The sequence below is a fragment of the Gorilla gorilla genome, chromosome 15 (assembly GCF_029281585.2).
Source record: "Gorilla gorilla gorilla isolate KB3781 chromosome 15, NHGRI_mGorGor1-v2.1_pri, whole genome shotgun sequence".
Classification (NCBI taxonomy): Eukaryota; Metazoa; Chordata; class Mammalia; order Primates; family Hominidae; genus Gorilla; species Gorilla gorilla.
In genome coordinates this window covers 77669707-77692680 of record NC_073239.2, presented here as the reverse complement: position 1 = coordinate 77692680, position 22974 = coordinate 77669707, and the positions used below count along the sequence as shown (strand labels likewise).

General features: G+C 38.6%; 1 protein-coding gene across 3 annotated transcripts in view; it reads right to left on the bottom strand.

The window, feature by feature from the left end:
- MNAT1 (MNAT1 component of CDK activating kinase) overlaps nt 1–22974 on the bottom strand; it is a 236277-nt gene extending 213303 nt beyond the window's left edge. The window contains exon 1 of one of the 3 annotated variants that reach the window (XM_019010011.3): nt 22663–22974. In XM_019010011.3, coding sequence (XP_018865556.2) covers nt 22663–22751 — 89 coding nt within the window. In that variant the 5' untranslated portion in view covers nt 22752–22974. The remainder of the gene's footprint in view (nt 1–22662) is intronic. The other 2 variants (XM_055361792.2, XM_019010012.3) reach the window with 2 other exon arrangements.

Genomic DNA, 22974 nt, shown 5'->3' with positions numbered 1-22974 from the left:
AATGATATTCTAGGAAATCTTGCCCTAAAGCCCTAAGCTCATAGCTGCTGTTTGGTTCAAATGCTTAGGAACAGTCTATTAAAAATATCTTTGAAACAAACTATAACTTTATCAAACAAGACATTTCAGTGTCTCAATTGATGACCAGAAAATGTCAAACATTCTAGCCTGTGTGTGTGTGTGTGTGTGTGTGTGTGTGTGTGTGTGGACAATAAAAAAAAAATGCACTAAAATACTGCAAAATCTGGAACTGCATTTAGATAAAATTTTCATAGTGGCTTGAATACAGTCTATATATTAATATAACTTGGAATTATCACCAAAAACTGAGGAAAGAGGTAAATAAGACTAAGAAACTGTCAGATCAGTATGTATTTCCATCTCAAACACCAATCCCTCCAGATTCCACAAAATAAATTACTCCATACACCATTAGTTTTAAACAGGAAATTTTTAGCTTCTTAGAACTCTGTTATGTTTCTGAACAACTTCTGCAGTACCAGAAAGTTGCATATGATTTCTTAAAACTAACAAGTCAAATAGCCTGTTCTCTCTCAGTGAAATTTGAGAGCCAGTCACTTGGGAACTCACAGCTGATGACATCTTAAAATCAAGTTCTAGTCTAGGTCAAATACACTAATGGTTTAACCAAGCCAAAAACTAAATTCAAGAGAAACTGTAGGCTACTACTTAAACTGGAAGTGAATATCCTGTTGTCATTTACCTCCAAATACAAGACAGCATGATTGATTTTGCCCAAAAAAACGCAAGGGCATTTATACATTTTAAAAAGAAACTATATGGCATCAAAATAGACATGGCTCTATTTTGTAAAACACATTTCTGTATTAATAATTAAATCCCCAAAAGACCACAGCTTTAGGCCACAGGTATATAGCCAGAAAGAGCACATGAATGACACCTTTGTGAGTCAAATGGTATCTTCCCAGTAACACTAAAACTTTATACTTGCTTTATTTTCATTTTAATTGATTTCCAGTTGGCAGAAGTTCCTACCACTTACATCAAGATTTTTCCATCCTCCAGCTTAACTGTTAAATGGTAAGCAATCCATAAGACACTGTGAAGTATAAAAATATACTATTTTTAAAAATTCTTCCATGATCACTCTTGAATATTCAGCCTCCTTAGTAATGGGAAAAGCACTTCTTAGCTCATACTCTATAAAAGTTCAGAATTTCATGTACAATAACGCATGTTCCAAGAGTAACAAAACATTATCTGACAGTAACTTTTCCAGACAAGTGTAGCATACTCCAAAATGCAGAAGTTCTATTCTAAACTTTTTTCAATATAACTCTGTCTTTAATGCATATGTTCAACAAATGTGTATGGTTGTTGTGTACTATCACTGAAACTTTCCTTAATGACATAGACAGCTCGTTATGAACAGAGGTTCCCACATTGTGCTATATGTAAGTTAACAAAACTCAACCTTTCTTATCCCATAGTCCATTAAATAGGCTATCAAATAATCTAAGCATCATAATGAAAGAAATAAAAAGTCTACATTTCCCAAAAAAAGACAAGTATTTACGTCAGAAGCATTACACAATGGCATCACATCATGGGCATACTTACACAAATTCACTTATATATGTTCAGCAAAAAGAGACAGAGATACGTTTTTAGAAAGCGGTCCCATTTCCCCAGCCTCTCCTCTCAGTGACTATCTCTATACCCCAGAGTAATCATAAAATGAGAGATGTCACTCTGCTGTTCCCTCTGTTGCACTCAGTTTCAATGCCTCTCCTAGGACAAGCATCTTATTGGACTATATATGACAGTGTTTAAAGGTAAGTCTTTTCAGTATAATGCCAAAACAAGAGCCAATTACTTCATCTGCTGTTCAGGTGAGGAATACTGATTTATTACTATGCTGGAAGGAAAACTGGCTGCGCTAGGTTTAATGAAAAATTATTTACCCATATGGACAATTTCTGACCCTTAATATTAAGGGTAATCTTCACTATATTTTCTGCTTTACCTGACTTTAGAATACAAATTCCAGGCTGTGTGCAGTGACTAGCCTATAATCCCAACACTTTGGGAGGACGAGGCAGGAGGATGGCTTGAGCCTAAGAGTTCAAGACCAGTATGGACAACAAAGCCTGACCCTGTCTCTACAAAAAATAAAAAATTAGGCCAGGCACAGTGGCTCATGCCTGTAATACCAGCACTTTGGGAGGCCAGGGCGGGTGGATCATGAAGTCAGGAGATCAAGAACATCCTGGCCAACGTGGTGAAACCCCGTCTCCACTAAAAATACAAAAAGTAGCCAGGTGTGGTGGCACGTGCCTGCAGTCCCAGCTATTCTGGAGGCTGAGGCAGAAGAATCATTTGAACCTGGGAGGCAGAGGTTGCAGTGAGCTGAGATCACTTCACTGCATTCCAGCCTGGGCATCTAAAAAAAAAAAAATTAGGTAGGCATGGTGGCACACACCTATAGTCCTAGCTACTTGGGAGGTTGAGGCAGAAGGGTTCCTGAGCCCAGAGGTTTGAAGTTACAGTGAGCCATGATCATGCCACTGCACTCTAGCCCAGGCAACAGAGTGAGATTTTGTCTCTGGAAAAAAAAAATACATATATACAAATTCCACATAAGATTCAACTCCACTGTATTTCTTACTTACAGAAACAAATCTATTAACAAGGTGAAAGTATTTTTATAAAAATTAGTTCCTCAAATTGCTATTTCATGCGTTATAGAATGTAATCCAGACCTTAGTCAATGACAGGAAGCTTACAGGATTCTCACTAAAAACACTAAACTATTATCACATCTTACATGATATTAAAATGTTTACCTTTACAATACTACTAGATTCCCCCTTGATTACTTCTGAATAAAAGTAGTTCATATGCCTCTGAACAAAAGCCACTTCTCTAATGACAATGGCTTGTTGAACATGGGCCCTTAGAAATTTCTCCCTATTGCCAGCCGCGGTGGCTCACGCCTGTAATCCCAGCACTTTGGGAGGCCGAGGCGGGCAGATCACAAGGTCAGGAGATCGAGACCATCGTGGCTAACACGGTGAAACCCCGTCTCTACTAAAAATAAAAAAAAAAAATCAACCAGGTGTGGTGGCACACGCCTGTAGTCCCTGCTACTCAGGAGAGCGAGACAGCAGAATCGCTTGAACCTGGGAGGCGGAGGTTGCAGTGAGCCAAGATCGTGCCGCTGCACTCCAACTCCAGCTTGGGCGACAGAGCGAGACTCGGTCTCAAAAAAAAAAAAAAAAGAAGAAGAATAAATTTCTCCCTATTATTTTTTTTAAAAAAATCCCTAATATGTGTACAGCTTTTGGCAATGTGCCTTTTGTTTTAATAAAGATGAAGGGATTCTATTAGTTATCTGTTGCTGCATAACAAAACACCACCAAGCTTGACAGCTTAAAACAATAAACAATTTATTATCTCACAAAATTTCTCAGTGTCAGGAATCCAGGAGCAGCTTATTTGTCAAGATATCAGCTGGGGCTGCAGTCATCTGAAGACAGGACTGGGACTGAAGACTAAGATGGCTCACTCACTTGGCGGTTAGTAGAAGGTCTCAGTTCTTAACCACATGGAACTTCATAAGGCTGCTGACGACACATAAACTGTCTTTCATGAAAGCAAGTTGCCCAAGAACATAGACAGTAACCACATGGAAAGCCACAGAGTCTTTGTTAAAGACCTAGCCTTGGAAATGAGAAACTTCTACCATATTCAATTGGTTATACAAGCAACCCTGATACAATCAGGCAGAAACTAAGCAAGGACATAAAAAGTAGGAGACAAAAATCATTGGGAGCCCTCTTGGATTCAAGGTATTCCAGTGATAAATATACATATGTGGTTGGTGTGGTTTTACATATGGCCACAAATTCTTTATACTTCTTTCATCAAAAGGTGAAGCCCAATTCCCCTTCCTCTGAATGTGAGCTGTATTTAGGACTCTGAACAAACAGAATGCAGCAGAAACGATGGTGTCGGAATGATGTTCATAGAAGACATCGTGGCTTCTGTTTGTCTCTCTCTTGAATCATCCACCCGAGGAGAAGAAAGCTACTATGTTGTGCGAACACTGAAGAAATCCTTAGGAGAGGCCCATGTGACAAAGAACTGACACCTCTAGCCAAAAAATAACAGTAAAGAACTGAGGACTCCTGACAAAAACCACATGAGTGAGCTTAATACAGTCAGCCCTCCATATACATGGGGTTTTGCATACTGTGAATACTGTATTTTCAATTCTTATTTGTTTTGTTTTTTGAAATCCACATATAAGTGGACACACACTTCTAACTCATGTTGTTTAATGGTCAACTGTCTATCCTCCAACTCCAGTCAAGCCTTCAAATGAATAGAGCCCCAGCTGAAACTTGATTGCAATCTCATGAGACAACCTGAGCCGAAACTACCCAGCTCAGCCATGCCCAAATTCCTGATGCACAAGAACCGTGAGAAAATAAATGTTTGTTATTTTAAGCCATTTAGTTTTAGGATAATTTGTTAGACGGCAATAAATAACTAGTGCAAGCCAGGTGCGGTGGCTCACGCCTGTAATCCCAGCACTCTGGGAGGCCAAGGTGGGTGGGTCACCTGAGGTCAAGAGTTCAAGACTAGTCTGGCCAACATGGCAAAACCCTGTCTCTACTAAAAATACAAAAATTAGTCAGGCATGGTGGTGCGCACCTGTAATCCCAGTTACTCGGGAAGCTGAGGCAGGAGAACTGCTCCAACCCAGGAGGCAGAGGTTGCAGTGAGCCAAGATCGCACCACTGCACTCCAGCCTGGGCAACAGAGTGAGACTGAATCTCAAAAAATAATAATAATAAGTAGTACAATGGTAGAGTAATATGAAATTTCTTACAAAATTAGTTACTGAGTCAAAACTTAAAACAGCATTCTCCAAAGTGTTTTTTGTTTGTTTGCTTTGAGACAGAGCCTCACTCTGTCACCCAGGCTGGAATATAGTGGCACACTCATAGCTCACTGCAGCCTTGACCTCCTGGGCTCAAGCAATTCTCCTACCCCAGCCTCCAGAGCAGCTGAGACTACACAGCACACACACATACAAATAAGAAGATAAAAATTAAAAGAACTCCTCTGTGAAAGTATTATGTATAATTTTTTTCTTTTGTCAAAACATTTTTTAATATTATCTTGTGGCATTTTTTCAATAAAACATAATAGACATGCTTAAAATAAATCTATTTTAAAATAAATTTTTTAAAAAATGCAAATATTAAAAATTATATTCCTAATCCCAAAGAATATAGAAATAGATCCTTAACTGGTCCTCACTTACGCTCCAATAGATCTCAAAAATACAGCATCTGGCATGTCATACTTCATAAATCCCATCACTTTTGAAAGCTTTTTTGTCCCATATCTTCTATTCCAAATCCATTCTAGATCAGTAGCAAGAAATAAGATCAAATAAAACGACATATTTTGGTAACATTATCTGAAACAGTACCAAAATATGATGATTTTTTTAGAAACATGTCAGTTAACACCAGGAAGTAAACACAGTAGAACTATTTATAAAGAAATTATATTTAATATTGGTAAATTTCAAGATATTTATATTTTAATGAGATGAATTGTTTATAAGTAAACCAGTTAGTGCTAGATGCAGTTTGCTTCAGTTACCTGAAATTAGAACAGCAAGTTCATTAAATATATATAAATCAGTGGTGCAGAGGCACTGCACCATATTGATGGAGGCTTCATTGATTTTCAATGATATAACCACTATCATATTTGTGTTCTAAAAAAACTGAGTGAGGTATACAATCACTTGTCCTCATCTCAAAATTCTTTTTTTTTTTACATATTCCAACTTAGTAAACGAAAAGAAAACCTAACACTCCAAACATTTCTGATAAAGTCTGTTAAATTTTACATTTTCTTATCTTTTTGTAGAGAATATATATGTTTGTACATGTAAATATATTTCTTTAAAAATAAATATGAAAAATAAAAATACTATAAAATAAGTTATCCTACAAATTATTTCATCGCATCAACAATACAATTCATTTAGGCTTCCTAGTTGACATCTGATTATACCTCAAAAACCAAATACTATGTCACTGCTTATATATCATCAATGAAAAATAAAGATGTGGCAAATACAATATCAGGAAAAATATCATTATTGAATATTTAAAGATGCTTTTTATCGTAAGCTAGCACCCTAGAATAAAATATAAAGAGAAAATTGTTCTAAGTAGATCAAAATGATTTTTAATATTGTAGTTTTTTCATCTTATGCATGAGTTTGAGTTACAATCCAGTTGCATTACAGTAAAAAAAAATGTATTTAGCCAACAGGTAATCAAAATGTAATTGAAAATTAATTTTGAAATTTAATTTCTGAATGGGATTTACACACAAAAAAAGAGACTGGAGCTGTCCAGGTGGGCTATGCAACCATATATCCTTTCTTAGGCTTCAGTTTCCCCATTTGATTAAAAAAAAAAGAAGGTGGAGGGAGACATAAAATACAACTAGAAAGATGTTTGCTAAGCTCCTTCCAAATTTAAATTAACTAAGTATGTCAACTTCCTATCAATCCTTTTAATAAAACGAATAGCATTTTGTAAGCTGTACTTTTGCACAAACTTTCATACTAAGCCTGAGAGCCAAATCAGACAACACATTCCACTTTCCTAAAGGGGCTAATATTTAGATAATTTCTCTCCAGTGGCTGCTTTAGACAAAACCATTTCCATATTTGGAACCACGTACAACATTTGTATATTTGGTATCACCCAAACATTTTTGTTCCCTTGATACTAACTTTGCAAAACCTGTACCCAACCAACCAAAATGATTTGCTTCCCCAAAGGACCTTTTCCTAAATCAGCAGAACAGCTAAAATTAGGCTGCAAGATTTCAGGTTTATGTTTCTTTAGCAAATAGTAATTTTTTAAAAAAATAGCTTATTTAACAATAAAGCCCACTTTCACATCTTAACTACAAAGAATATTTCTATAACTATAAACTTTCCTTTTCTTCCTTGTTTTAAAAAAAAAAAAAAAAGGCTGGGCGCGGTGGCTCACGCCTGTAATCCCAGCACTTTGGGAGGCCGAGGCAAGCGGATCACGAGGTCAGGAGATCGAGACGATCCTGGCTAACATGGTGAAACCCTATCTCTACTAATAAAATACAAAAAAGATTGGCCGGGCGTGGTGGCAGACGCCTGTAGTCCCAGCTACTCGGGAGGCTGAGGCAGGAGAATGCTGTGAACCCAGGAGGCGAAGCTTGCAGTGAGCCGAGATCGCGCCACTGCACTTCAGCCTGGGCGACAGAACGAGATTCCATCTCAAAAAAAAAAAAAAAGAAAGAAAGAAAAACGAATTTATTTTTAATGGCTCAAAAGAAGAACTAAGACACTATAAAAGTAATGGGGGCAGAAACCATGTCTGCCACATTCACTGTTGTTTCCCCAAAACTGTGTTTTCAACCCTCTTAGACCACAAAATTTACCTAGATAGTATAAAATACTGGTCCCCACCTCGAAAGACTATGGTAGGGCCCAGAAATCTGTACTTTAAAGAAGCACCCCAGATGATTCTTAGGATGAGGTAAGTTTTGGAATCACTGGCCTGGAAAATGTATTGAGTGTCTGAGAAAGACTGCAAATACGTTTATTAGTAAACACCAACAACTAGTAAATTACTGTTGTCTTATTTTTTTCTTGGAAAATAGGCTTAAGACATTTGAAACCTGAAGAAAATCATTAAAATCTCATTTAATTTTCACTCAATTATTCTCATTCTATTTGCTGTCTCAGGAACAAGTTGCTAAGTAAACTGAAAATAAATTGCCAAAAGATTCCTGAAACGTAAGCTGAAAAACTATATATTTTTTGCACATAGAATACTGAAAATAACTCTTTATAGATTATAGAGTAAATTTACTTGACTTCATAGATTTACTTGAATTCTTAAATTTACTCGAACTGTGCCTCATCTAATCTTCATAGTAACTGTAAGGTATCACTGCTAGTGAACCCATTGTACAGATGAGAAAAAGTTTTAATAAGAATCACTAATTTTCCCTAAATCTCATAGCTAATAATAAGTAGCAAACCTAGGATTCCAACCCAGGCAATCATACTATCAGTATATATTTGTTAGACATAATATTTTTATGCCCACAGCAGAAAAAAAGCAATGAGAAAAAATTAATTCCATTTCTATTTCTATTTGTATCCCTAAAGGAAACTAATGAACTACTACTTTAGATCCTTACAGAATAAAATAACTTGCATTTTAACAAATAAGTTTGAATGTCCAATAGATAGCTTCACCTGTTTGACTCTTGGAATACAAGTTTGAGAACATAACTTCCATGGAAAGAGAATGTTCACAAAGCCAAAGATGCTATGAAACTTTCTGATACCTGCAGGTACAAATCTGGATAGATTTCCTCCAAAATTCAAAACTATATATAGTCATGCACTACACAAGGACATTTTGGTCAAAGACAGACCACATATACAATGATGTCTGTTCCTTAAGATTATAATACAGCTGAAAAATTCCTATCACCTAATGACTTCGTAGCCATCCTAACATCTTAGCATAACACATTACTCACCTATTTGTGGTGATACTGGGGTAAACAAACCTACTGCACCACCAGTCGTATGAAAATATAGCATATGCAATTATGCACAGTGCATAATAGTTAATAATGATAATAAATGACTACGATACTGGTTTATGCATTTACGATACTGTGACTTCTTAATTGTTATTTTATAGTGTACTCCTTCTACTAATAAAAAAAAAAGTTAATTGTGAAACAGCCTCAGCAGATCATTCAGGAAGTATTCTAGAAGAAGGCATTGTTATCACAGAAGATGACAACTTCATGCATGTTATTGCTCTCGAAGACTTTCCAATGAGAAAAAACGTGGAGAGGGAACACAGTGATATTGATGATCCTGACCCTGTGTAGGTCTAGGCTAATGTATGTGCTAATGTGTATGTTTGTATCTTCATTTTTAATGAAAAAGCTTAAAAAGTAAAAACAAAAATAGGGCCACGTGCAGTGGCTCACGCCTGCAATCCCAGCACTTTGGGAGGCCAAGGTGAGAGGATCACTTGAGCCCAGGAGTTCAAGACCAGCCTGGGCAACATAATGACACCTCATCCCTACTAAAAATCAAAAAACTAACTGGGCACGGTGGCGCCAACCTGGAGTCGCAGCTATTCAGAAGGCTACAGCTGAAGGATTGCTTAAGCCAGGGATGTCAAGACTGCAGTGAGCCGTGATCATGCCCCTGCACTCCAGCCTGGGTGACAGAGCAAGACCCTGTCTCAAAAAAAAGGAAAACCTAAATTTAAAATATTTTCTTTTTTTTTTTTTTTCTGAGACAGAGTCTCGCTCTGTTGCCCAGGCTGGAGTGCAGTAGCGCAATCTTAGCTCACTGCAACCTCTGCCTCCCAGGTTCAAGCTATTCTCCTGCCTCAGCCTCCCAAGTAGCTTGGGACTACAGGTGGGTGCCACCACACTCGGCTAATTTTTGGTATTTTCAGTAGAGACGGTGTTTCACTGTGTTAGCCAGGAGGGTCTCGATCTCCTGACCTCATGATCCGCCGACCTCGGCCTCCCATAGTGCTAGGATTACAGGTGTGAGCCACCACGCCTGGCCTTAAAATGTTTTCAATAGAAAAAAAGCTTAAGTCTTATAGAATAAGGACATAAATAAAATACTTTTGTATACCTGCATAATTTGTGTTTTAAGCTAGGTATTACAAAACAGTCAAACAGTTCAAAAGAAAATAAAAATTTATAAAGTAAAATTGTTACCATAAGCTGGGGTTTATTATTGAAGAAAGAAAATTTTTTTATAAATTTAGTGTAGCCTAAGTGTACAGGGCTTATAATGTCTACAGTAGTGTATAGTAATATCCTAGGCCTTAACATTCACTCACTACTTACTGACTCACCCAGAACAACTTCCAGTCCCACAAACTCCTTTCAGGGTAACTGCCCTATATAGGCGTATCATTTTTTATCCTTTTTTACTGTAACTTTTCTGTGTTTATATATAATTAGATACACGAAAACTTACCATTGTGTTACAGCTGCCTGCGGTATTCAGTACAGTAACACGCTATACAGACCTGTAGCCTAGGAGCAATAAGCTACACCATATAGCTTAGGTATATAATAGACTATACCAGGTACTATACCATAAGCACACTGTATGATGTTCACACAGTAAAACTGCCTAACATGAGTTTCTCAGAATGGATACCCATCATTAAGACATAATTTTGGGCAGGGCGCATTGGCTCATGCCTGTAATCCCAGCACTTTGGGAGGCCAGGGCGGGCAGATCACAAGGTCAGGAGATCAAGACCATCCTGGCTAACATGGTGAAACCCCATCTCTACTAAAAATACAAAAAATTAGCCAGGCATGGTGGCGGGCACCTGTAGTCCAGCTACTCAGGAGGCTGAGGCAGGAGAATGGCATGAACCTGGGAGGCAGAGCTTGCAGTGAGCCGAGATCGCACCACTGTACTCCAGTCTGGGCGACAGAGCGAGACTCTGTCTCAAAAAAAAAAAAAGACATAATTTTGTGTGTGTGTGTGTGTGTGTGTGTGTGTGTGTGTGTGTATATATATATATATATGAAATGAATCTTTAAAAAGGATTCCCAGTATAGAAGGGAATTAGAGGAGAGTAGAAACATTACAAATAATATAATTAGTAAATATCTTGTAAACATAGTTTTAAAGAACTATAAGTTACGCTCAGTAAGTAACTAAGTATATTAGCACACTGCATCTTAAAGACTAAAGTACACTAATAGTCATTTTTGATCAAGCAAAAAATATATGTTAGAGCCATATAATAAGCAATCCGTAATGAAGTATTCATATTCTGCAGAGTGATCAGCACCATCCCTCATACTGGGAAAAAACAATTACAGCTAATACAAATAGTTTTATTAATGTTGTAAGGTCAAAGAAAAGACTACAGACTACACTGATTTTTTCTTCTTTTTTTTTTTTTTTTGAGACAGAGTCTCACTCTGTCACCTAAGCTGGAGTGCAGTGGTGCGGTCTCGGCTCACTGCAACCTCCACCTCCCAGGTTCAAGCGATTCTCCGGCCTCATCCTCCCGAGTAGCTGGAATTACAGGCATGACCCAGCACGCCTGGCTAATTTTTTGTATTTTTAGTAGAGATGGGGTTTCACCATGTTGGTCAGGCTGGTCTCAAACTCCTGATCTCGTAATCTACCCGCCTCGGCCTCCCAAAGCGCTGGGATTACAGGTGTGAGCTACCGCACCCAGTCAATAATTTTCTAATTAACTATTAAATTACCCAAATTTTAAGAGCTTCAGGGGGCTGGATGTTACCTATTATAAACAAGTGAACAAACCAAAGTTAAATGGCTGGTCTATAACTCGCTAGTCTATGATGAAACTAGAGCCTAGATTTTCTAACTTGAGATTTGGTGTTCTTTCTACTCCTCAACCTGTCTCTGGATAATTAAGATACATACAACACCAACTCTTACATAAGTGTGAAAGCACAAACTACCTCCCCTTCAGAAGAATCTTGAGATCTTCACTGTAATTACCAGTCAGAAGACAGGAGGCACCAATTCTCTAAGCGCTGTTCTGCAGCACTATACTGCTAATCAACCTCAAAACACTCCATTAAAAGAAAAGAAGGCTTACAAAAGTATTAGGGAAGGAGCTGAGGTAGTAAAAACAAAAAAGTAATCAGAACTATACAACAAAAAAGAAAATGTTAACAGGGTACTGCCAATTTTGAGGTAAAGAAAATAAACAGGGGCCGGGCGCAACAGCTCACACCTGTAATCCCAGCACTTTGGGAGACCAAGGTGGGAGGCCAAGGTGGGCAGATCTCTTGAGTCCAGGAGTTCAAGACCAGCCTGGGCAACATGGCCAAACCCCATCTCTATTAAAAATACAAAAAATTAGCCAGGCGTGGTGGCACACACCTGTAATCCCATCTACTCAGGAGGCTGAGGCATGAGAATTGCTTGAACCCGGGAGGCAAAGGTTGCAATGAGCCAAGATCGCACCACTGCATTCCAACCTAGGCAACAGAGTGAGACTGTCTCAAACAAAAAAGAAAAGCAAGAGGTACATATAGAACTGAGAAAATCTGCAAGACTACAGGAGGAAGTAAATGCTTAACAACAGTAAGGCCAGCTTTTGCTAACAAATATGATGGAGTAACTGATGCCAGACTAGCCTTCCCACCATGAGCAACCATAAAATAAAGTGCATAATACAACTGTTTACAGGCATTAGACAACAGGCAGGACAGGACATCCCTGAGAGATGGGAAACTCACAAGGTGAGCCCTACAAATGCCTCAGCTTTCTATCTGGCAACAATTGCCATGACCATGGCCCAGCAAGCAAGAGTTTAAGAAGGGAATAGTGATTGTGCTAAGCCAAATAGGCAGAGATCAGAATGCAGGGTAGTTGATGTGGCTGAAATCCACAAGGCAGAGAGGCTAGAAGACATGTAGGATTCCCCCATAAATCCTTGGCCAAGAAATAGGCTGCACATGTGTAGGGCAAAACCAATCAAGGCTTAAAAGAGAGTGGTTAAGAGAGGAAAATACACTAGAGTTGAGGAGTACTGGGTATACCTAGAGTTCCCACCAGCCACAGCAGAGAAATCACATTAACACCTTATTAACATCTCAGATATCCAGCTGAGATATCAAAAATGCCTCAACTAAGAGTAAGAACTACATCCTAGAATAAGGCATATTCTAGGTGCACCCTAACAAAGACTAAAATCAAGCCCCAACAAGTTTTTGAAGGGATTAAAAATGTGAGGTTGAGTTACACTAAAGTAAGGAAACAATGGGTTCTCCACATATCATTCTAGCAAAGAGTAAAACCAAGCCTACACAAGTTCAAAGTTATCTGCCAGTAACTGAACTACCTCCAAGAATTTTTAAAATCAACACTTTTCACAAAAATACAAAATCCAGAATCTCTATAATATACCACCTACAATTAAAAAGTAGTAAACATGCAAAAATAAATAAGCAGAAAACTGTAACCTACAGTCAAATAAAAGCAGTCAATAGAAACCAACCCTGAGATGGCTGGGTGTGATGGCTCACACCTGTAATCCCCGCACTTTGGGAGGCCGAGGCACGCAGATCACTTGAGGTCAAGAGCTTGGGACCAGCCTGGCCAACAGGGCAAAACCCCATCTCTACTAAAAATACAAAAATTAGCCAGGCATGGTAGCAGGCACCTGTAATCCCAGCTACTTGGGAGGCTGAGGCAGGAGAATCACTTGAACCTAAGAGGTGGAGGTTGCAGTGAGCCAAGATCGTGCCACTGCACTCCAGCATGGGCAACAGAGTGAGGCTCTCTCAAAAACACAAACAAAAAAGAAACCAACCCTGAGATAGCCAAGGAGTTAACTCTTACAGACAGAAACCTTAAGATTGACTATTATAAATATTTTAAAGGAATTAATGGAAAATATGTTCAAAAAATTAAAGGAAAATACATTCAATGAACTAAAGAAAAATATATTCTTGATGAGTATATAGATGGGAAGTATCAGAGAAATGAAAACTATAAAAAAGATAAAAATGAAAACTCTACGACCAAAACAATACAATAAGAAATGAAAAATCTATTGAATGCAAAGGGCTTAACATAGTTGGATGAGATTAGAAATGGCAGACAGGCAACAGTGAACTTGAAGATAGATCAATAGAAAATATATAATCTAAAGAACAGGGAGAAAGAGATATGAGTAAAGTTAACTTCTCAACAGAAACACTAGAGAACAATGAAATGATATCTTTTGTATGGTCAAAGAAATGCCAACCCATAATTCTATATTCAGCAAAAATATCCTTCAAACACTAGGGTGAAATAAAAACACTTTCTTATAAACAAAATCAGAGTATATTCTTCACCAACAGACCTACACTATAAGAAATGCTAAGGAGCTGGGCGCAGTGGCTCACGCCTGTCATCTCAGCACTTTGAGAGGCTGAGGCAGGCGAATCACCTGAGGTCAGGAGTTCAAGGCCAGCCTGGCCAACATGGTGAAACTCCATCTCTACTGAAAATACAAAAATTAGCCGGGCATGGTGGCACACACCTGTAATCCCAGTTACTCAAGAGGCTGAGGCAGGAGAATCGCTTGAACCTGGGAGGCGGAGGCTGCAGTGAGCCGAGATCGTGCCATTGTACTCCAGCCTGGGCGACAGAGCAAGACTCCGTCTCAAAAAAAAAAAGAAATGCTAAAGAATGTTCTTTAGGCAGATGGAAATCAATATGACTATAAAATCAGATCCAAAGGAAGAAGGACAATATCAAAGATAGTAAATAGGTGAAAATAAGAGACTATATTTCACCACTTCATACCCACTAGAATGGCTATAATCAAAAGACAACTATAACAAGCATTGGCAACTATATAGACTAGAGCCCTCATTCACTGCTATAAGATGGTACAGCCACATTGGAAAACAAACTAAACAAAGAGTTACCATATGATCCAATAATTCTACTCCTAAATATATACATGAGAGAAACAAAAACATTTGTCCATACGAAAACTTGTACATGAATGTTCACAGCAGCATTATTCATAATAGCCAAAAAGTAGAAATGACTCAAATGTTCTTCAGCTGATGAATGGATAAAATGTAGTATAGCCATACAATGGAATAATATTCAGCAATAAAAAGAAATGTGGTACTCACACATGCTACAACATGGATGAACCTAGAAAATATTATACTATGTAAAAGAAGCCAGTCCAGAGAACCACATACTGTATGATTCCATTTATATGAAAGGTCCAGAATAGGAAAATCTACATAGTCAGAAAGTAGGTAACTGGTTGCCTAGTGCTATGGGAGGGGGGAGTTGAGGAGTGTGACGGCTAGGTGGTGAGAGGTTTCTTTGTGGGGTAATATGTACATCTCTGAGAATATACTAAAAGCCATTGAAACGTACACTTTAAATGTGTGAATTTTATGGTACGTGAATTATATTCAGTGAAGTTGTTTTTTAAAAACTTACCTTTCCTTAAAGACAACTGACTGTTTAAAGCAAAAATAACAACAAATCACAAATACAAATAAAAGATATGCTGAAAGAAACCACTAATAATAATAATAACAATAAGGAGTTAATTGTTGGCCATAAAAGGTGACTGTAATCCCAGCACTTTGGGAGGCTGAGGTGGGTAGATCACTTGAGGCCAGGAGTTTGAGACCAGCCTGGGCAACACAGTCAGAGCCTAGCTCTACAAAAAAAAATTAAAAATTAGCTGGCTGTGTCAGTGCACACCTGTAGTCCCAAATTCTGGGGTGGCTGAAGTGGAAGGATCCCTTGAACCCCTGAGTTCAAGGTTGCAGTGACCTGTGATCAAGCCACCACACTCCAGCCTGGGTGATAGAGTGAGATCCTGTCTCTTATTTTAAAAAAAATAAAAATAAATAAAAAATAAAAAGCTACCTGCTAATAGGCCAATACTTTAAAAAATCCAATTATTTCAAAATAAGGCAGGAAAGGAGCAAAAGAACAACAAAAAAACCAAAGGAATACAAGGAAACATGTAGACTTAAACCCAATGATATCAATAATTAGATATAATGGACTAGTATACCAATTAAAAGGCAGAGATTGTCAATCCAGATAAAATGGCAAGACCCAATGAAGTAGAGTCTCCCAGAGATAGACACAAATTGATTGAAAGTAAATGGATGGGGGCCAGGTACAGCGGCTCACTCCTGTAATACCTACATTTTGGGAGACCCAGGCAGGAGGATCACTTGAGCTCAGGAGTTTGAGACCAGCTTGGGAAACATAGCAAGACCCCATCTCTACTAAAAATTAAAAAAAAAAAAAAAAAAAAAAGCCCAGGCGCAGTGGCTCACGCCTGTAATCCCAGCACTTTGGGAGGCTGAGGCGGGATGATCACGAAGTCAGGAGATCGAGACCATCCTGGCTAACACAGTGAAACCCTGTCTCTATTAAAAATACAAAAAATTAGCCAGACGTGGTGGCCCGTGCCTGTAATCCCAGCTACTCAGAAGGCTGAGGCAGGAGAATGGTATGAACCTGGGAGGCGGAGCTTGCCGGGAGCTGAGATAGCGCCACTGCACTCCAGCCTGGGCAACAGAGCGAGATTCCATCTCAAAAAAATAAAAAATAATAAATAAATAAATAAATAAATAAATAAGCCAGGTGTGGTGCCATGCACCTGTAGTCCTAGCTACTCAAGAGGCTGAGGCAGGAGGATCATTTGAGCCCAGGAGTTTATGATTGTGCCACTGATATTACACGGGTTAAAAAAATTTTTTTAAGTAAATGAACGGAAAAATGCACACTATCAAATAGTAAGCACAAGAAAGCTGACAGTGCCAAATTATTATCAGACAGAATCTTCAGGAAAAAGCGTATTACAAGAGACAAAGAGGGCCATTTCATAATGATAAAAGGAGAAATGTATTAGGAAGGCATAACAATCCCAAATATGTACCTAACAAGAGAGTTCCAAAATGCATAAAGTATGACAAAACTTACAAGAAAAACTGACAAATCTATAATCATAGTGAAGTAATTCATAAGATGAGTAGATAAAATAAATTAATAAAGATACAGAAGATCTGGTAATGCTATCAACCAAGACGGGTATAGTAGTATGTACCACGTTTATAACTTATACTACACTACACCCAACAACCACAGAATGTATTTTCTTTTCAAATGTACAATGATTGTTCACAAAGACAGGCCATATGCTGGACCATAAGCAAGCTTTCAGAAAACTTCAAAAAACTGAAATTTTATAGAGTATATCCTCTTATCACAACAGAAAATTATAAATTAATATATCTAGAATGTTCCTTTTCTAAATCTTCCACCTAAAATAAGTGCCTTTTCCTAATTTTCTACCCAGAGGGGGCTCTGTTTCCCAATTTGCACAAAGGTACTGAATAAGATCAGTATATAAAATGAGTTAACACCACTTATTATTCTTATCAACAAATAAATTCAAACTTAATCTGATAAAACTTTTAAACATAACTAACAATTTAGAGGAAATACTGAGAACAGAAGAACATATTTAACAATATCACAGAGATGCAATAAGCAAAATTCAGACTCTTCAGGATAAACTATCCAGTAACATCAGTAAATGAGAGAGAAATAGGAGAACAGAAAAAAAAAGGGAAAAAAAGAAAGAGAAAGATGTTAAGTAACTATCACAAAACACTGCCTTTATATATCAAGATGGTAGGTACTTGATTTTGCTTATCTTGTACTTTGCATCTCGTGCGTGATGAAAAAAGTAGATTTAGCACGTAAAATTTCCAGAGACAGGTTTTGCCAAGAATGGTTGGGATAGAAATTAATTTTTTTTTTAAGATGGAGTCTTGCTCTGTAGCCTAGGCTGGAGTGCAGTGGTGTGATCTCGGCTCACTGCAACCTCTGCCTCCCAGGTTCAAGTGATTCTCCTGCCTTAGCCTCCCAAGTACCTTAGATTACAGGCCCATGCCACCACACCCAGCTAATTACTGTATTTTTAGTAGAGACGGGGTTTCACTATGTTGGCCAGGATGGTCTCAAACTCCTGACCTCAGGTGATCCACCCACCTCAGCCTCCCAAAGTGCTGGGATTACAGGCGTAAGCCACTGCACCCAGACAGAAATTAAATTATTAAAGGCTGTAGTTAAATGAGAATTAGATACCACTGCCTCCATCTAATTCTATATGCCTTCAGAATGGAAGGCCCATTTCTTGAAATAGGTGGCCTGATAAAGAAAAAAAATTACCATTTTCTGTAATTGAGACAATGTTCATCCTTGAACAGAAAAAATTAAAAAAAGAACATGAAATCCAATCTTCTTCTATATGCATACAATCAATTCATTTGTGCATTTGCTAGATTAAATTGATAAGTAGGGAAATATGCTTCTTCAATTGCTAGCAGCTAAGAGAGAAAGGTATTTAATAATGTTTCACCTCTTTTCTCTCCTCTCTGCTCCTGTATTTTCTCCCATAAGTAAAACTCCTAGTTAATTTTTCCATAACCCTATAGTTCCTCTTTTATGAAGCACTACTCCTACTCACTTTATCACTTGCCTCCAAAAAGTCTTTGCTACTTGAGGACATGAAAAAAAAAAAAAAGTTAATAAAATCCTGCGGAAGCCAGCCTTCAAGATAGCCCAATGATATTCACACTCTTGGTATTCACACTCTTGTGTGTACTCTCCCACATTATAACACTACAAAACACCAGAGGTGATGGTATATCACTTCTATCATTAGGTTTTAAAAGGCTCTACAGCTTCCAGTTCCCTTCCTCCCTCCCTTTCTCTCTTCTCCCCTCCATCTCCCCAATCTTCCTTACCTCCGCTCATATCACTAGTTCTGGGAGAAGCCACGTCATAAGTAGCCCTATGGAAGAGTCCATGGGGAGGAACTGAAGCCTCCTGACAAGAGCCACATGAGTGACCTTGGAAACAGATACTCCAGGCCCAGTCAAATCTAGACTGCAGTCCTAGCCAACAACTTGATTACAACATCCCAAGACCGAGCCAGAATCATTCAGCAAAATAATACCTGCTCCTCTCAGACTAACAAGCATATTATAAAAATGCCTATATTCAATCCCATGAAATATATGCCATAAAAACTCAACAAACTATCAAAAAAATTTTCATTAAGAGCCAAAATGAGGCTGGGCACGGTGGCTCACGCCTGTAATCTCAGCACTTTGAGAGGCCAAAGCGGGTGGATCACCTGAGGTCGGGAGTTCAAGACCAGCCTGACCAACATGGAGAAACCCCATCTCTACTAAAACTACAAAATTACCCAGACGTAGTGGCGCATGTCTGTAATCCCAGCTACTCGGAAGGCTGAGACAGGAGAACTGCTTGAACCCGGGAGGCAGAGGTTGTGGTGAGCTATCACGTCATTGCACTCCAGCCTGGGCAACAAGAGCAAAACTCCATCTCAGGCCGGGCGCAGTGGCTCACACCTGTAATCCCAGCACTCTGGGAGGATCGAGGCGGCTGGATCATGAAGTCAGTAGTTCGAGACCAGCCTGGCCAACATAGTGAAACCCCGTCTCTACTAAAAATACAAAAATTAGCCGGGCATGGTGGCATGCGACTGTAGTCCCAGCTACTCGGGAGTCTGAGGCAGGAGAATCACTTGAACCTGGGAGGTGGAGGTTGCAGTGAGCCTAGATCATGCCACTGCACTCCAGCTTGTGTGACAGAGCAAGACTTCGTCTCAAAAAAAAAAAAAAAAAAAAAATCCAAGATGTTTTTCTTATCAGAAAAGCATCTGATAAGATGCATCTTATCAGATGCTTTTAAACATCTTTTAAAATGCAAGATTTTAAAAAATAATATTAGCCAATATAGGCAAAGTTGTGTGGCAATAGGAATCTCCATACAGTTGTTGGTAACATAATTGACAAGATCTTTTTTTTTTTTTTTGTAAGATAGGGTTTCCCTCCTGGCTAACACGGTGAAACGCCGACTCTACTAAAAATACAAAAAAATTAGCCGGGCGTGGTAGCGGGCGCCTGTAGTCCCAGCTACTCGGGAGGCTGAGGCAGGAGAATGGCGTGAACCCGGGAGGCGGAGCTTGCAGTGAGCCGAGATTGCGCCACTGCACTCTAGCCTGGGCGACAGAGCGACAATCCTTCTCAAAAAAAAAAAAAAAAAAGGATAGGGTTTCCCTATGTTGTCCAAGTTGGTCTCGAATCCTCCCTCCTCAGCCTCCCAAGTAGCTAGGATTACAGGTAGGCACCACCATGCCTGTCTTGACATAATCTTTTTTGAGAACAACTGGGCCATATTTATCAAATTTAAAAGCCACAAACTCTGACCCAACAATTCCACTACTGGACATTACCTTGTGATTTTTACCTGTTATATCTTATGATATACTGGCCTAAATGCTCAAAGACATATATGTACATATATATGCATATTTATGGATGCTTACTCCAAGGAAAAACTGGATAAACAAATACTAATTTTAAAAATTGGGGTAAATAAATTATATTTGAACAATGGACTACTATCAAATTGTTAAAAGAGGAAAACATATGCATATTGATCTAGAGAGATTATCCAATATACATAATGAAAAAAGCAAGGAAATATATATATATATACACATATATATATGTTTATGCTATATTCCTGTTTATGCTAAAGGAAGAAAAAGTTTTCTACCCAAACACACTCATGTTTGTATATGCATAGAAAATATCCGAAAATATACACAAACAACCTAAAAGGTGTCACCTCTGGAGAAGTGAACCACAAAAATTTTTACCTTTCACTTAATAACTTACGTTGCTTTTATTATTAATAGCTTATATAATTTTAAATTTTTAAAATGATTGCCAAAAAAATCAGTGAGTTCTCTCCTCCATTCAGAAACAGCAGTGTGTTAGCCTAGATTAAAGTACTTCTTTAAAAGGATGATTAATTAGACAACATGCTAAAGAGTTCATATTAAGAAAATTACAACAGAGTCCTTATAATTAAAGCTGTATTTTCACATTTCATAGTGTACTGAAATCATTTAAAGCTAATCATTATTGTGCAAGTATTTCATAGCAGGCCAAATAAGTCCTGTTTTAATTTTATTTCTGCTTATCACCCATGCCACACAAAGAATAATAATAATAATAAAATAGCCAATATATAGTAAACAAATATTATGTGACAGAAACTCTACTAAATACCTCTAAATATTTTCCATATATTATTTAATACTTAAGGACCGTGATACAAGCAGCACTATTTTCTCTATTGTACCAACAAGAACGGCTAACAAAGAGTTAGTCATTTCCCTAAGGCCACAGAGCCCGTAAGAGTAAAGAATGTGAAATCAGACAGGCTCATTCCAAAGCTTGTTCTCTCAGCCAGTACGCTACAGCTTTTCACTCATTTTGTTCACATTTCAAGTCAAAAAAGGACTGTAAAATGTAGCCTGTTATCTAACAGGTTAGCAAATTAACCACATTAAATGCAACACCAGAATGAATTAGACAAAAGTCTTAACTCTTAGATCTTAACAAAAAGGGCTGAGGATACAACAAAAGCAATTTCAATTAAAATAAATATTTTATAATTGCCCAATTAAAATGCCATTTATGTTACTGAAATCGTATAATCTTCCCTGAATGGCTAATTGCTGCTAGGCCAGAAAATTACATTTAGCATCCTTCTGGTAAATTACATTTAGTTAGTATCCTTCCCAAAAAAAAAACAAACTCTCTTTCCTGTTCCACCATAACAAACCTGATAAAGAAAAATGGAGAGAAATTGAACGAAATCTCTCTAAAAACAGTCTATCTACAGTGTTTTTCCATGTAGAATTCCCTTTTCCATGCATTCTTCTTGATTACTTTTACCTTACTTCTAATCTTAAATCATTCAATCACAGCTCTACTATACTTCTTTGCACAGTAAAGCAAAGGAAAATAAAGATTAGAAAAGTTAAGTAAGCTAATAAATTCCATATAATAATTATAGCTACAGCTAATTATGTAATTTATGCTTACCTAAAGACCCTGTCATTGCTCTACATTTTTGTCAGCACTTGGGGGGTTGGGAGGAGACCTTGTCTACACACTGTAGATTATCCATTATTTTTTGCCTCCAATAAACCTGAAAGAAACTACAGGAATATAAGCTCGCCATTACATGGCACCTTTTTATCCCAAAGTGCTTTCTAGAACCACCTTCACTAAACCACATCTGACAAGAAATCTGGCAAGAAACACTTTGACCAATCCCTGTTTCAAAATACGCAAACTCAACCTCCCTCCTTCTGCCCCCTTCTCCTGAAAATGGGAGTTCTAAAGTCAGACTTCCTGGGTTCCAATTCTCTCAAGGCCCACTTAATAAGGGACCTTGAGCAGTCTCGATTTCCTTCCCTGTGAAATGGAAATACCAGTATCTACTTCATGGGACTGTTGTAGGAATGAACTGAGATAATTCATGGTAAGGCGCTTAGAACAGTGTCTGGCACAAAATGTGCACTCAAATGCCAGCCATTATTATATCTTCAAAATTAACTACCTACAGTCCGGGTTTTCTTCATTTTAGTGATGGGAGTCTAACCGAACTCCATCAGGACAAGTGGGCATACACACAGGGTTTTTTAATTAACTCATACAATAAATAGCAGCAGTATATACTCAAGCAAATTTGAAGTTTTCATAGCACTTTCGCACTTTTTCAATAAAAACATTTCATATGAAATAAACACTCCAATCCCCCACGCTTTTAATCAGCGATGTCCAGAGCCCAGTAAACAACACAAAGCCTGGAAATACAGTCGGGATACTCATTGGCTATGGAAGGGGGAACCTGACAAACTGCTGGGTGCCACACTGAGAACCCGCAGTTCAAAGCAGGCCAGAGCCGCTCGGGGCTAGCGGCTACAGTCTATTTAAAGTCACAACGCCTTCTTTTCCCATTTTCCTCCCCAGTGTTGAAACTAACAACGCCCTTTGCTCCCAAGACGAGGCCTAGCATCTCCCGGCCCTCTCCTCCCACCCAACGCGTCTCTCCCCCAGGGAATCCACTGCCGCCCAACTCACAGAGTGTGTCCGCACACATTCACCATCAGCTTCAAGGAGGGGTTCCGATATTTGGTGGTCTTACACCGAGGGCAACCCTGATCGTCCATGGCGGTTTCCCTCCTACAGACTCTCCCAGGCGCCTGTTTCAGCCAGAGCCACCTACAAGCCCCCTCAGACGCGACCAAGCAGGTTCCTACCAACAGGCGCTTGGCAGAGACGGTCCCTTCGCGAAAGAGCACCGGCAAGGGGCGAGGCGCTGCAATACAAACGTTCCGGCAGTCAGTTCCCCCGGTCTTGCATCTAGGGCTTGGTCTTAGCCTTCCATAAAGC